This window comes from Amphiura filiformis, chromosome 4 (assembly GCF_039555335.1).
Source record: "Amphiura filiformis chromosome 4, Afil_fr2py, whole genome shotgun sequence".
NCBI lineage: Eukaryota > Metazoa > Echinodermata > Ophiuroidea > Amphilepidida > Amphiuridae > Amphiura > Amphiura filiformis.
The window spans coordinates 73,981,941-73,999,004 of NC_092631.1; the positions used below are offsets into that span (position 1 = coordinate 73,981,941).

General features: G+C 36.8%; 1 protein-coding gene across 1 annotated transcript in view; it reads left to right on the top strand.

Annotated features, from left to right (window-relative positions):
* LOC140151405 (queuosine-tRNA galactosyltransferase-like) overlaps positions 1–16,407 on the top strand; it is a 32,011-nt gene extending 15,604 nt beyond the window's left edge. The window contains exons 7-12 of the mRNA XM_072173733.1: positions 10,506–10,697; positions 11,882–12,006; positions 12,633–12,768; positions 13,779–13,847; positions 14,541–14,615; positions 15,245–16,407. Coding sequence (XP_072029834.1) covers positions 10,506–10,697; positions 11,882–12,006; positions 12,633–12,768; positions 13,779–13,847; positions 14,541–14,615; positions 15,245–15,325 — 678 coding nt within the window. The 3' untranslated portion in view covers positions 15,326–16,407. The remainder of the gene's footprint in view (positions 1–10,505; positions 10,698–11,881; positions 12,007–12,632; positions 12,769–13,778; positions 13,848–14,540; positions 14,616–15,244) is intronic.
* The last annotated feature ends 657 nt before the right edge of the window (positions 16,408–17,064 follow it).

Genomic DNA, 17,064 nt, shown 5'->3' on the forward strand with positions numbered 1-17,064 from the left:
AATTGGGGGTATTTATGTACAAGTACAGTAATAATGAATTACGGGCGTATTTGATGGCTTCTTTACACTACGTTCCAATATTCATAATTACCAAACGAGAAACGCAGATAAATTCAACTTAATGAAGAACAACAAAACATTTACTGACCATGCCATTCGTACTGCTGGTCCAATATTATGGAATTCATTGCCAAATTCAATAAAAACAGCAAATTCATTGAAACATTTCCGTAAGATATATAAGCGTGACTTGATCTCAAAATATGATTAATTCTTGAGCATTGTGTTTCTCGTTTGTTTGTTATGCTTTGTTTTGTTTTTACTTTTTTGATGGTAACATTTCTTTGTTAAGGGGTGACTTCCTCTGGCCTTACTGGCCTTCTGGTCATCCCCTCCATAATTCGTTTGTTTGATATTGCCTTTGTTTTTTAAAATATATACTTGTGTGATTTCATGTGAATTATGGGAAAATAAAATATCTTGTATATCTTGTATCTTGTACACCTGTATGGCATTGAAAACACCTGCTTCCAATCAACATCCATCATGCCCCTCTCACAATTAAATTCAATCTCCCATTTATGCTTAGCTGTTGGGATGATTGTGCTTTGCCGACACAGCAATTGATATGCAAATGAGCAAACCTTTTTGGCAGCTCTGAGTTGGTTAATCAACTGTATCTCACGGTCCAACATGCTAGTAGGGGTCAACTGATGTTTATAATGTTTGGAGACTGCATTAATTACACTGAAATACTTTAAAAAGTTACACTTAATACTGTACTTTTTTTGAAATTCTTCATATGTCATAAAATGATTTTCAAAAATTAAGTCTCCAACAAAGTTCACACCTTTTTCACACCATGATTTATAATAAATTGTTTCTCTGTTTATCTTAACATGAGAATGAATGATGCCATAAAATATCATCATTATTTTCATCACAGATATTTCTCAAATTAAACCATGACTTCATAACCTCACACAAAAAGGAGTTATGAATATTCTTATACTTGAAATCATTGACTGACCTTGGTTTACAATACCAAACCCATTCACCACCAACTTTGGAAAGTTCCTTGTAGAAAAGGCTTTTCCATTTTCCTTTATTATCATCATCTAAATATCTCTTTACCCATGTCACTTTTAAGGCATTACAAAAATGAGAAATATTTGTCATTTTTGAACCTCCATTTTCTTTGTTACAGTACATTACATCTCTCTTAACCTTATCTGGTTTACTATTCCAAATAAATTTGAAAATAATTTGCTCCACTTGTTTCATGTATTTTGAGGAGGGGGTAGGTAAAACAGAAAATAAATAAGTTAATTGTGAAAGAGCCAGTGATTTAACAATTGTAATTCTGCCTATTGGGTCAGGTCCTCTGGGACCAGATGTCCAAAACAGTTTTTAACTTCTTTAATTGAGGATCAAAATTTAGCTCAAACAGCTTAGTCTTATCCAAAGAGACATTTATGCCAAGAAATTTAACTGGGCCCTTTGACCACTGATAATTTTCCTCTGGGATTGGATTATCAACATTATCTTTTAAAGAGCCAATTTTGAGAAAAGTGGATTTATCGATATTTAACTTCAAACCAGAAACTGTACCAAAATTTTGTATGATATCAACTGCATTCAAAATTGATTCTCTGGATCCATCTAAAATAAGTGTGGTATCATCTGCAAATTGAGTGATTTTAACATGGTTATCATTAATTACAATACCTTTCACCTTTTTATTTTTACGAATAGAGATACCCATAAGTTCTGCACATAATATGAAAATATAACAACTTAAAGGGCAGCCTTGACGCACTCCGCGAGATAATTGAAAAAAAATTGACATATAACCATTATTTACAACACAACTACTTATTTCTGTATAAAATACTTTGACCCATTTTTTCAGATCTCTTCCAAAACCAAATAATTCAAGACTCTTCTGCACAAAATCCTATTCAAGTTTGTCATATGCTTTTTCAAAGTCGATAAAGAAAAGGGTACCCGGTACATTATACTCTTCTGTATACTCAATGATATCAAGTACTAGCCTAGCATTTTCACCAATATATCTATTTGGCAAAAACCTGTTTGATCACATGATATAATAGAATTCAAATTCTTTTTCATTCGATTGGCAATCACTTTGGCAGCTATTTTGTAGTCAGCATTCAAAAGGAGATCGGCCTCCAGTTTTTAAAATTCTTCATCTTTCCTTCTTTGGGAATCAATGTAATAACACCTCTCACGTTGACTTACTGACAAACAACCTTTATTGAAGGAATAATTAAAAGATTTCACCAAAATAGGCCCAATTTGGTTCCAGAAAATTTTGAAGAATTCTACAGGATAGCCATCAGACCCTGGACTTTTGCCATTTGGCATAGATTTTACAGCATTGAGACACTCACCAATTGTCATAATTCCCTCACATGATTTGGCCTGTTCATTTGACACCTTGGGAATATCATTTAAAGTAATGCCAAGTTTATTGAGAATACTTTCACTATCCTGATTATCAATTGTACTTGTATAAAGTGCAGAGTAGAAATCAACTTCTTCATTCAAAATTGCAGCACTACCAGTAATAACATTACCATGCTTATCATTTAACTTACGAACACTCTTCTTTGTGAAGTGCCGCTTTTCTAAATTTAAGAAGTATTTGGAATTCTTTTCACCTTCTTAGACCCACCTGGCTCTACTGCGTATCATGGCCCCTTTGGCCCTATAATTATACATAGATTCCAATTCCCTTTGTTTAACTTCAATAGATGCCAGTACATCTGGGTTAGAATTTTGTGCATACAACATTTCCAAATTTGTAATTTCATTCTCAAGAGATTTTTGCAAGTTATTTCGCTCTTTAGCTTTTTTAACAGAATATCTTATAGTATTACCTCTTACAACACATTTTATATTCTCCCATAAAATACCGGGATCAGCTTCACTATTCTCCTTTACAATATTGTCAATGTCTGCTTTCACCATGTTTACATAATTAATATCATTCAATAACGAAACATTTAATTTCCAGTACCCTTTACCTGGCTTTTCATAATTGTCATTAAACACAGTAGAAATTAATGAGTGATCTGTTCGATAACCATGGGATATAGCACAATTCTCAACACATGCTTTTAGTGTCTTTGTAATTATAAAATAATCCAAACGACAAAGTATTGGTGGATCACCATTAGATTTCCATGTAAAACATTTTGTATTTGGATTCATATCACGCCAAATATCAATAAGGCATCTTTTTTCCATAAATTTCAAAACCTCCGATCTAGCCTTAAAATTTGTTTGCTTTCTACCACCTTTTTTGTCAAGAACCAAATTAAAAACAAAATTAAAATCGCCACCGTAAATTATTCGATCACATTGGAAATGGTTTAGATTAGTATCAATTTCACGAAAAAATTGAGGGCAATCATCATTCGGAGCATATATATTAACACATGTAAATATTTTATCTGCAATTTTAACATCAACAATAATATACCGTCCATCATTATCAATAACACTGTGTTCAATTGAGTAAGCAAAATTACTGTGAAACAAAATACCAGTACCTTTACTGTTCATAGTACCATGGCTCCACAAGGCTTTTGAGCCCCATTCGTTGGTCCAACACTTAATATCATTTAAAGTGCTATGGGTTTCTTGAAGAAAATACATTGAGAATTTTTATCTCTTAACCATAAAAAGAGTTCATGTCTTTTATTTCGGTCTCGTAGACCTTTGACATTTAAAGAACATATTTTAAAGTCAGTCATTAATAGCAAAATTCTTATCAAGACACACATAGCATTATTATCTTCAGTAGATAGCAAAAGTCAGACCAAGTTAAACACAGCTGTATTACTATCTTCAGTAGATAGCAAAAGCCTTATCGAGACACACAAAGCATTACTATCTTCAATAGATAGCAAAAGCCATATCAAGACACACATAGCATTACTATCTTCAGTAGATAGCAAAAGCCTTATCGAGACACACATAGCATTACTATCATTAGTAGATAGCAAAAGCCAGATGAAGTCACACATATTATTACTATCTTCAGTAGATAGCAAAAGCCTTATCAAGACACACATAACATAACTATCTTCAGTAGATAGCAAAAGCCTTATCGAGACACACATAGCATTACTATCTTCAGTAGATAGCAAAAGCCTCATCGAGACACACATAGCATTACTATCATTAGTAGATAGCAAAAGCCAGATGAAGTCACACATATTATTACTATCTTCAGTAGATAGCAAAAGCCTTATCAAGACACACATAACATAACTATCTTCAGTAGATAGCAAAAGCCTTATCGAGACACACATAGCATGACTCTCTTCAGTAGATAGCAAAAGCCAGATCAAGTCAAACATAGTATTAATATCTTCAGTATATAGCAAAAGCCTTATCAAGACACACATATCATTACTATCTTCAGTAGATAGCAAAAGCCTTATCAAGTCACATATAGCATTACTATAGTAGATAGCAAAGGTCTGATTAAGTTACACATAAAATTACCATCTTCAGTAGATAACAAAAGCCAGATCAAAATATACCACCTGTTGCGTTGTATACAAAAATTGTCGAGACAAAATTTTTTTAATTTTATATATGTTATGAACAAGAAAAAGCTCTGTAAAATCGCGCAAAAAAAATTGGGGGTACCGGACCTTGTTTTCGCGTAAATTGACAAAAATAGGTCAAAAATGCATGTTTTCTGCGACACCATGCGTAGTTGATTGCGCACAAGGATATTTTGGTGCGTACCAACGCGTGGTATACAAGCACGATCTAATGCCGGATTAGCGTTCGTTTACGCATATGGCCACAAAAAAGGAATTGTCTGTTTACGCAGAAAAGTTTTTACTGTAAAAAAGTTGCCTAAAATATACTTCTTAGGCTAAGAAGTGTCCATAATAGGAACATTTATAGTGATGTCGACTATAAAGACGTAATGAAGCCTTAAAATTCTTAGCCTAATTCTAATTTTGTGTATTTTGGTCACAAACGGGTGTAAGAAAGACTCCCATTCTGCAAAGATATTGGGCCAAAGAGTTATGAAGTTACATAAAGTGAGGTATTTTCAGCTTTATGTTCACCTGACTCGAATGACCAAAAAGCGGACTTATTAAACATGTTAAAGCGAAGCGTTTGACACCATGGGCGGAAGTTTTTGACTATATAAAAGGCCTACATTTATTATAGGCATAGGCCTACATAGCATGCTTAGTGTCGTTTACCGAGAGTTAAACTTTATTGGTCACAAAAGCTATAGGCCTACGGAATTATCTCAAGGTGGATATCATCAATGGTTGCAGTTCACTTATAGCAAAGTTAAACACTGGGTTGCCTATAGCTGTAGAAAAACATTTGGCCAATTATGATATCATTTTTGAAAATGTATGACACATTTTTTTGAAACTGAATAGTTTTGATGGTGTTGTCTATATCGCATGCATTATGAATTCAGTGCACGTAGTAGGTCTTTACCCAATAACACAAAATGCTTTAAACATTTAAATGTTGGATTATAAACTTTTAAAACGTTTTAAAAATAACAATCAAAAACAATGTACACTAGCTGCAAAACATATTCTAAGTTGGAACAATGTTGCCAAAATTATATGTCTACAATAACATTTTCACAACATGTTTTTAATTTTGTTGTAGTGTGTTTCATTATGAAACGTTCTACAAATGTATAACTTTTTTTTTTTTTTTTTACGACATGGCATAACTGGGCATTAACAGCAGAGACAAATAAATCATTTAGAAGCTGCTGACGAGGATGCACCCAGAAAGCGATTAACCTCCCTGCTAAAGCTGGCCCTCGATCTAATGGCTGGAATTTGGGCAGGTAGAGAATTCCATAATTGGGCTGTAGATGGTAGAAATGATCTTTCATGGCTGACAAGGTTTGATCTTGGGACTTCCACTGCTAGGTCATGGGATCTCACAGACCGTCGCAACCTGGGGTCATGGACATGGATGTCTGGCATCAGCTGGCATAACAACTCAGGGGCCTCCTTGTAAAACATACGATGGAAGAGGGTGGCTGCTCCAACTGCCCTCACGGTGGCTCAATGGCTGAATACGATGATCTTCATACTCATTTGTTGGCAGACCAATGACACGCTTAGCTCTATTTTGGATGGAGTCAAGCTGAGCTAGTGAGGTGGGAGTTGCACCAGTCCAAGCACTGCTGGCATATTCCATTTTTGATCGTATCATGGCCTTGTAGATGATGGCTCTCTGTGCAGGTAGAATATAGGGTGAAGCTCTTCTGAGGAGTCCCAGTCGCTGACCGGCTGTCTTTGACATTTTGGTGACTACTTGGTTCCAGGACAAGTTGTTATTCAGTGTAAGACCTAGAAGGTCCACGCTTTCAGCTTCTTCAAGAGTTACACCAAAAAAGTGAAGTGGTGGATGGTTGCCATCAGCATCTCTTGGTTGGAGATGGTAGTGGTTTTACATTTGGCAGCACCAAACAGGACATTCCATGTCTTAGCCCATGTCTCGATATTCGCCAAATCCCGGTTGCGAGATGCTGCAGCAGGAAGTCTATCTTCTCTAGATTTGATGAAGGACATAATGGTAGCATCATCTGCGTACAAGATGGACTGATTGTTCAGATCTTGTGAGATGTCGTCAATGAAGATGATAAACAGGAGGGGCCTAGTATGGAGCCCTGGGGTACCCCAGCATTGATTTTTTTCGATCCAGACTCCCTCCCATTCAGGATGACCTTCAGTGATCTATCTTTGAGATAGTCCGTCAGCCAAGCATGAAGAGTACCTGAAAACCCTAGTGCAGAAAGTTTCTCAAGCAGACCAGTGTGCCACACACGGTCAAAAGCTCTGCTGATGTCAAGGCAGACGACCCGTGCTTCTTCTCTGTTGTTGAGTGAGTTGGCAAGACATTGCGAGACATATGTCAAAGCATCTGATGTAGAGTGACCAGCCCTGAAACCAAACTGCCGAGTGGAGATCAGATGATGTTCATCCAGGTGTTTCCACATTTTCTTACTAACAAGCTTCTCCATCACTTTTGACATAATACACAGCAGAGAGATGGGCCTGTAGTTTCCTGGTGTATGTTTATCACCCTTCTTGTAGCATGGGATGACATGCGCACACTTCCACTGAGCTGGCATGTAACCTTTGTCAAAACATAATTGAAAGAGGCGAGCGAGTGGAGTAGCAAGTTCAGGAGCCGCCATCTTCAGGACAAGAGCAGGAACATCATCTGGGCCAGAAGCTTTGTTGATATCTAGCTTCAGTAACTCTTTCTTAACTTTGCTGGGCCAGAACACGACCTTCGAGCAGATGGAGGAAGTCTTAGTGTGCAACTCTGGGATACTTTTGTTGTTGTCTTCTTCAGGGATGGTAGATTTTTCACAGAAAAGGGAAGATAAACATTCTGCCTTGTCTTCTGAAGAGATGTGTGTATTTCCATTTGCCTTCAGTACTGGAATTTCAGACTTTCCACCCTTCCCAGCTAGTTCACGTGCTGTCCACCACCAGCTCTTTGACCCTGTTTTCAGTTCAGTAGTCATCTTCTCTCGCACCCGTATTTTGTGGGAGGATATAGCCTTTCGGGAAATAGAGGTGTAGGTGTTTCGTGCCTGATTATACTCTAGGCGAGACTCAGGTGTTTGAAGCGCCTTCCATCTTCTCCATTTGCCAGTTTTCTTCTTTAAAGCCTCATCACACTCCTCATTCCACCACTCAGGATGATTGACAAAAGAATGGACAGTCTTTTGTGGGATGTTGCTAATGCATCGCTGTCTGGATGGCACTTGTGATGTTAGAGCAAGCAGTCTCCGGTCTTCTTTTGTCAATAGCTCATTCCACGGACGGCAGCCAGGTCATTTCTTAAGTTGTCCCAATCAGCCTTTTTGTACATCCATACATGTCTTGGAGGGATGGTTCAGAGAGAGGAGACACCTCTAAGGCAGTTTTGACAAGGAAGTGGTCTGAGGTACCCACGTTGCACTCAATCTCATTTGGTGTGAATAGGTTTGGTGCATCAGTCATGATGAGGTCAAGACGATTTCCCAGTTGGTGGGTTGGTCCATTGACAATTTGAGTCAGTCCATGAGAATTACACAGATTTAGTGCAATCCTGCCTTCTTCATCAGTTGGAGATCTGCTGCCAAGCCATTCCTGATGGTGACAATTAAAATCACCAGCTAGGATGCAGATGTTGGCCTTCGTTTTGGATAGCAGGCGGTCTAGGTTTTTATCATACCATGCAAGTGATCCTTTTATTTTCTTTTGAGGGCAGTACACCAACGAGAGTAGCACAGTTCCACTTTCAGATTGTATGGAAAACACCATCAGCTCATATAACTTTGGTTCTAAGTTGGTTTCTCTCACTATAGGAAAGCCATTTTTGTAATAGATAAGACAACCGCCCCAACCACCGTCATCGCTCCTGTCTCTACGCATGTGAGAGTAGCCATTGATGTTGATATGTGAGCTATCATCTGGCACAGAGCTGTCAAGTTTTGATTCAGTAATCAAAATTAGATCTGGCTTTGAAGAAGGTGGAGCGAGCTGGATCCTTGCCTGCAGCTGTCCAATGTTTGATCTTAGACCTCTGATGTTTAACAGCCATAAATTCACATTCCTTAATCGTAGTCGTTGGGCGTTTCCAGAGTTAAATGTCGTTGAATCCGTTCCATTTCGAGGCTTATCCTTATAACTTTTAGCGACAAACTATGCAGAAATAGGGATGTCAGCCCTTAAGGAGGTTGTAAAGAAGCACCCTACGGGAAAAACCAGCACAAGATATACAGCACGATTAACACTGCATCTCTACAAACAAGGTTGCCTGTTGCCTTTAATAGGCCTATAATATAGTGCTTACCCAACATTTAGGCCAAAATATTAATAAAACTAATTATATCACTCATACATTATATTATATCACTCAGACAGTTCATTGGTTGATTACCATTTATCATTTTTACTATCACCCTCTCCATGTGATAGTCTTAACCATCATGTGCTCTGCCGTAGTGCGCCTGCGCCAAGCCGTGCGCTGAGCTCTTGGACTCGCCGATTTAGTTATGGGGTGGACCCCAAAATGTGAAGTATATCACGGCAAAACATGGTGTTATGTTGAAAAAAAATGTATTTCCTACCTTAAATATTATTTTAGTAATAGAATTTATGCATGAGTGATATAAAACAAATATTAACTGTCTTATATTCGTGTAATGGTCCAAATATATTCACTCGATGAAAGATGTATTGTTCCATTCCGTTCCGGCTCGTGGAATGGAACAATCCATCTTTCACCTCGTGCTTATATTTCGACCATCACACTCATAGACAGTTAATATTAACCAATTTAACCAACACTCGTTTAGGCCTAATGTTAAAAAAAAACCACCCTGATTCTGTGTTTGTTGGGTAGGCGTATAGCTTCATACCATCTAGACCATGTAGACCTACTTTGGGGAGGGGGTCCAGGTCCGTTGAAGCACGCTGGCAAGATATGGTTTGTACATGTTGTATTTATTAATAGAAGCGGTCACTTTTTTGCGCTCAGCAAACATTGTTTTCATTATTTTGTGGCCCTAGTTATCGCCGCGTCGCGCCAGTGCGCAAAAATAGCATTGACACGCACAACACGCATCGTTCTCTGCGATGTCTGCAACGCAATGCCGAACACGACGCTGCGTACGCACGCGTTGAAAATAGGCGCAATAGCCAAGTGGAATTGGGTGACGACGGACAAACCTTAATCAAGACATATTTCTGCTATCTTCAGTGGACATCAAAAGCTAAGCATTAACATAGAGTACCTTTGATAAAGCTAAAATCTTTCCAAGATACATAACACTGCTATGTTCTTCAGGTTTGTGCAGTTGTCTTACTGTAGATGCGATCCAACTTAATAGCCCTTTAGAAGTACTCCTATACCCCATTACAAGAGCAAGTCCACCTAATGGTTGTGTGATGGGATGTAAAACTGTAGTCAATTTTAAGTTAAGTTGAACAATGATGTCGCTATTTATCTGAAATCTTGTTTGCATCTTTGCAAGGGGTAGACACTAATAAAAATGGTATTAGAACATCAGAAAAAAAGACAAACAAATGGCAAGGAAATTTTCAAAAAACTTTTTATCATGAATTGTAAGGAATAACTCATATTATTTGGCTAATTTAAATTAAAAACATATCTACATATCGTCCCCAATTACCACACAATTGTACAATTTATAGAAAAGAAATTACCACAAAAAACAGAAAAAGATACATAATTTGATATTAGAAATGAAAATCTATTTTAAAATAGCTAAAAAATATATTAGTGTGATAGTTGTTGGTATTGTCCAGGTCTAGAATTGAACATATGTTTTGTTAGAAAATTAGAAATAAATGATCACATAAAACAACAGTGCCCTCAGAGGATTTTACATGGCTCAAAGGATAAGCATATATTTTATGTTTCATTTTAATATTTGTACTCAGATAATAGGTTGCCAGTTTCACCGTGAACCTGCTAACTCAACAGAGCGATATACCCATTGGTGTAACACAATCACAGAAGAGCAGCTATACACACAGGCCTATACATCTCATGGACCAACTGTTATCATGCCAACATGGTTTTGCTCCAGAAAACTATTTGACAGAATAGGAGGATTTGATGAGAAGGGAAAGGTGAATATTTAGTCTACCAATTCTGCTTCCTTGATATTATCTTTAAAAATGGATTATTGTATATTTAAGATTTAGACGGGTGTGTAGCTCTGCTTCTGGACTTAGTACCTCAAACATTGAGTACCAAACAGCAGTATAGTTAGTCTTTAAGTGTAAGGAGGAAAAGCCATCCCCATTGGTCAATTTTTCATCCCAATTTTAGTAATTTTAATGACATGTTACTCTTTGCCATCTCCAGTTTCATCCCTGGAAGTTTCTGTGGGAGAAATCCCCCCGCCCCAGCTGCCCCTTGGCTACAAAATGTGTGAAGTAGGTGAAATTAAAATCTCACCTACTTTTAGTTCAATCTTCAGGGGTAATGTAGGGAGCAAATACATGTAGTTTTAGTAAACAGTAATGCAAGATCAAAGCGACTGTAGGACTGACAAGAGATGATGCCTGGGAATGATGAAACGTTTCAGGAAAGACAACATACACTTTTATTACGCACTCGGTAGGCAAGTTGTTTGAAATTGGTTCTCTTTCTGTGTTTTCTCTTGAGCTAGTTTATCCCAGTTAATCTTAGCTAGCCACCTGACCCGTCCACCCATCATATACCTTTTTGACATATTATAGGTCTAATCTTAAAGGTAGGTGACCCGATTGACATCCTCATCCCCCGCTTTACCCCATCAAATTTTGGTATCAGGTGAAAGCTCATATTTTCACATTAACATACTGAAATTAGGCATTCTAAATCTGTATATTTCTGAAGAAATCATCAAAAAACTGTTGAATTAGTCTTGATGGTGGTATACCACATTTGAGACTAATTCAACAGGTGGATTATAAAATGAGCTCTGATGTATCTGTGTGTCGGTGCAGAAAATGTTTTACCTAATGCAAACAAATGTTAACCGTTGGCTTATTTTGTTGATTTCTCCCACATGCTTATGGATTTTTATGGAATTTGGACACAATGACCCTTGTATATTAGTACATTGGCATCTGTGATGTCAACGGTGTGAGGTCAAAGGTCACCTAGAGGTCACTTGCAGTCATTTTGCAAATGTGTTAATATTTAAATTTTTTACCAACCACAAAGCCTGAGAACCCCCCTTCAGGTTTGGACACATTTTACGCACCTCATAATTTACTAATCTCCTTGTTTTTCAATTACACATGCACATCTTTTTGTCATACAGGGTGTACCAGAAGATCTGATATTTTTCTTGTCACATCTTCATAATGGAGGCAATGTTCATAGAGTAAACCAATGTCTGCTAATGTATAGATATCACCCAGAGGCTGCAACACATTCTGTTCACAAGTAGGTAATTATTTGTAAGACTGTGGGCTTTTCTTTGACCTACTGCCTCTAATTTAATTAAAAAGGAGAAAATATATAACTGTACAAAATAAGGCCAAAAAGTTGCATTGCCCTTAAAGCTCCCAACCAGTTAACTTCAAGGCAATGTTGATGCTATGTTTCTGGCCATAACTGAATGCTAGTTGCAGCAAATGCTACCAGCATTTGATTGACAGCAATTCTATAATCACACATTCCGAGTACTAATATCATGGGCATGAGTCAGACATCCACTGATGTGATTGTGGGTTAATCCTCTTAACTTTTAGTTTAACTAGTCCACTATAGGCAAAATAAGTAATTCTCGATCATGAGAGGATGTACCTTCTTCGTCAGCGTACTTTTATAGAATAACACAATCGGGCGCCCTACATGACAGAACCTTGATCTTGCCTAGCAACAACCGTGTGATTGGTCAATTCTCAAAAGCTGTGTTTTGCTTAGTACGCTCGAAGCAAATACCTGTGCGTAACCAAGTTGGCTCTCATGATGGAGAAAATTAGATATGTTTCCTAAGGTTTACAAACTTTCCTCCTGCTAGTAGTTTATTAGAAAATAATTGTTTATTTAATTGTTTATTCATGTAGAGATACAATATGGACCATTCGCATTGAAGCATTTGAGAAACATGTGTTAAGTCAATGGCCGCTCTTCACCATATGGAATGCTGGAAAACAAGGACGCAGATTCTATAGGTCATTGACCTGTAAAAGTCAGAAAAAGGTAAATATTTGTATTTAATCATGGATATACTGGCCTGGTTCACATGTATTGTATGTCAGCTCATAATAATAACAAAGATTTCATAATTTATTCCATCTTTGACATAAGTGTTGTTAATCAAATTATGGCTCATCTATAGGATGCACACCGACATCGCCTGGCTAATAATTATTTGGTGCAGCAGAGATACTAAAATAAACACCCGGGATCGATACATGTGAATTGCTATGCACAATTTTGATATCAGACGAAAATCTTCGGATACCAGGGTGAAAAATGATGAATATCTCCCGTAAATGATTTCGTCTCAAGAAACCAGATCTGCTCTCATACACTTGAAAATACGTGTTGAACAGATATGATAGTCGTTAGTTTGCGTCTTGAGAAAAGGCCGTGCGTCTTGAACTCAAAATCTGACCAAAATTCTAATTTTATATTGCGTTGGTCCTGTATGGACTACAGCGCGCAGGCTATAGCTGCACTCACTACTCCAGTGGAGGCAGTATGACCATTGACCGCAATGTCGTATACAAGCTTACTCACACAGCGAGAAATCAATTACCCGGCTATTGTCAGTAGCCTTAGTCAGGTCACTTGGCTACTGCGTCTCATATTAAAGGTCGGAATAAAATGGCCATGCGTGGCTGTGGATTCAACCTACCATGGCGATTTCTACCATGAAGATATCGGGGCGATGGCACTGTGGGATGTGTCAGTCACATATTAAACTTGACAACTATGTCTATGTGTAAATCTAGTCCATTGTTTCACAGTGGGGCTGCCAATCACTTTCAGATTCATCACAAGAAAACAGCATCACAATGCACCATGATTTTGCAAAACACTTTAAAACTGGTTCCTGATGCACACAGGTTCCCATTGCCACATGGGAGATCTTTGCAAGAGCAATTATATCACTGGAGCTCTTAGGTTTTAATGGTATTTTTGAGTAACCTCATGTACTCATTATTCAAATTATCCCTGCTTTTGCATAATATTTCTCTGTGTAGGTGGTGGCATTTTGTGATGTAGATGTGAAGAAAATTGACAAAGGAGCTTATATCTATGAAGAATCTCAGGTGAGTGGCATGCTATTCTTTGTTCTTGCCCATTCGAGTTGAAACCAGTTACTGGTGTAGCCAGGTTTTCGGAACCGGGGGACACAACCTTGTAATGTACCAATGGAAATATTTTTTGTTGTGAATTGTTGACCCCATTTTTTAACACACATTTATTACTATTAACTTAGGTAGCAACGTAAACAAGCAGATTTGTATTTTGTTTCTTCACATGCTCATCCAGGTCACTCAAAATTATTGTCTATTGTTGACCAAAAAAACATGGCCTAAGATGAACATATAGGTTCTTCAGTTGATGGAAATCTGTCATAAAACATTGTATTGGAAACTAAACAACATAATGATGATTATGACTTGGAAAAAGGTCAGATGTTATATCTGAAATTAAATGTGATGGAACAATAAAATCTAGTTTTTAAAAATTAATAAAAAAATTTGGCCCAAGAATATTTTTGGTAGGATGTACAAAAAAGAAGTGGGCCAAAAAACAGTATTTTGGGATTTTGACCTCACAGATGAACTTATCAAGTCTTTGCCAATCTAAATATGTATACTTTTATATACTTTAGACCAACAATTTAGCAGTTATGAGGCCTGAAAGTTTCCATAATTCCAGGGTTCAGACCAACCTTAAGCAATAAATATATGGTCAGATATTTTGTTATCAAGATTGCCCTGCTTTTTATTTTTCAGGAAATACCCAAACCACAGGTGGAAATTGTACACTTCAGAGATGCCCACCCTCCATTTGTTATCTGTATGAAACAAGTGAGTATTTGTGTATCCAAAGAAGAAATCAAAGAGAACTGACTCAAGAATTGCCTTTTGCGTATCACTATGGAAAAGCACTATATTGATTGTTTGTAATGCATGGAGACCAAAATATGTGCCTCCGGTATCTATTAGCAAAAGCCTGATATTGAGTGATAATTTGCATCTGTGACCTAGAGTGTTATAAAAGGTTTGCATGCGTAGTACTCGCACAACGCAAAAAAAAAAAAAAAGATAAGTCATTAAATTTGTTTGAAGGGAAAAATTTGGCCAAAACAAGCTAAACACCAATATTGACAAAGTTGAAATCCCATTCAAATACATGTATATAGCTATTTTCATTACTTTAAATAGAGATGTTACAGTTTAATGTAAAATGTCCTATTTTGTCTTTTATACATGGCTTTCAGCTTAACGACTAGCAAGCTATGTTAGCACATCTATGCTACTAACAAAGCTGCAAAAGAAACTGAATTTTGATTATTTTTATGATTTTCCGAATGAGCAAATCACTGAATAGGCCTTAAATTAAAAGTACATACATGTATTTGATGCATCTGACCAACACACAATGCACAAATTATAACTAACAGTACTGCAATTATTTGTCTCTTCATTTATCACAGGATTTGACTGGAGGTGAATTTGAATCCAATCTAGCCTCACTCAACTTAAAAGAAGGCAAGGACTATTATTTCTTCAGCTGACAAAAATGATCTTATTGATAAGCTGATACTGAACCCATCAGGAACTGTTTATGATTGAGGAATTCTCATTATATTATGGAAATGAAAGTTACTGAAAAAGTAACACTGCCCGGTGGCACTGTTTACGAGTCAGTAGTTGAGGAGATTGTAAAGCCTGATAAAACCAAGTCATCTGGAAGAAATGATATAAAAACACAAATTTAGACCATAACAATGAACTTAAAATGAAAAAAAACAAAAACAAAAACAAACATGCTAGCCAGGCATGAAGACCTGTGTCAAAAGATATCACTTTATATATCAAGGTCAAAATTGTATAACTGTTTTATTAGGAGTTTTGGGAAAGGATCCTGCCGACTACACCAATGTAAGAAAAGTTGGGAGGTAGATAAGCCTAAGATCTTTACGACTATGGTTTTCTTTTGGCCTTTCTTCCATGAACCAAAATGACATTTGTAGGACCGGATTAAGCAAACTAGTGGCAAAACTGCCACTGTCTGTTCACCATATTTTCCTCATGAAAAAAAGTTTGGGAAGCACTGCGATGGATTGTGGGAGGTAAAGTAGCATTGCACCAGGTGACAATTACAGACTATATAGCCTATATAGTATTTTCGTGTCATTTATTAATTATTATCATGTTTATCACTACATGTATCATGTTTTGTTTAAGGAGTCGCATAATACTTAATACTTCTAATTAGCCAAAAGTGTGCATCAAATCGCTTCATTTTGGTATCTAATTTTGAAAATTTTCCACTTCTGAGGGGCATGCTGGACATTTCAGAGAGAATCCCATGTTGCATTTGAAAGAGGTAGGCTTTTCAATAAACATCAAAATTGACAGGTACCAATCATTTTGATACACCCTGTAGCAAATTACCCTTAATAAATGAATCTTCAAACATATTCATTCAAACCATGATATTTTCCCATAAAGACACTTGATAAATAAAACAAAGAAAGCCAATCAACTTCATTTGGTCGTTGTAGTTTATTTTGGTCTTTGGTCAGTTATAATAGCCTCTTTTAAAGCATATCAGAGTTACAGAAATATTAAAACTTGGTTACAACTTGGAAATATATTTCAAATTATAGCTGCTCAAAATATTCCATTCTCCCATATTCCAAAGTATTGGGCTATTCGGATGAAATCCATACATCCCTATGGAAGACATGATCTTAATCTTCCACACAGGGAATGTGAATTTTAAATGGGATTACCTGAATGAATTGATGACTTCTTTTGAAATTCACACCCCCTGTGTGGCAGATTAAGGTCATGTCTTCTACAGGGGTGTATGGAACTGGAATAGCCCAATGCTTACTCATAATTCAAAAGCATGTTTAAATTTTTGTGCTTTTAAATCCACCATCACATTCTTTTACTTATTATATATGGGAACATAGTAGATTCACAGTCATTGATCACTGAGTTATTGCAATTTATTATTACTTCATATTATAGTGACACAAAGTGTGGAAGGACAATGATACTCTCCGTTTAACCTGGATGGGATGTGGCATTACTGTCATTATAATATGGTTGTGTACATAATCATCGCCATTACCATTTTACACTACCATTAAATGAGACAGAGAAGGTCAAACATCTTTGACATTCTGGCATATGTGACAGATCAAGGAAACTGTTCAATTTAAATTTTATTTTACATCAGCTAGCCATCGAAAATGCTACATTTTAATCTGATGCAAACCAAATAAAAATTGAACTTTTG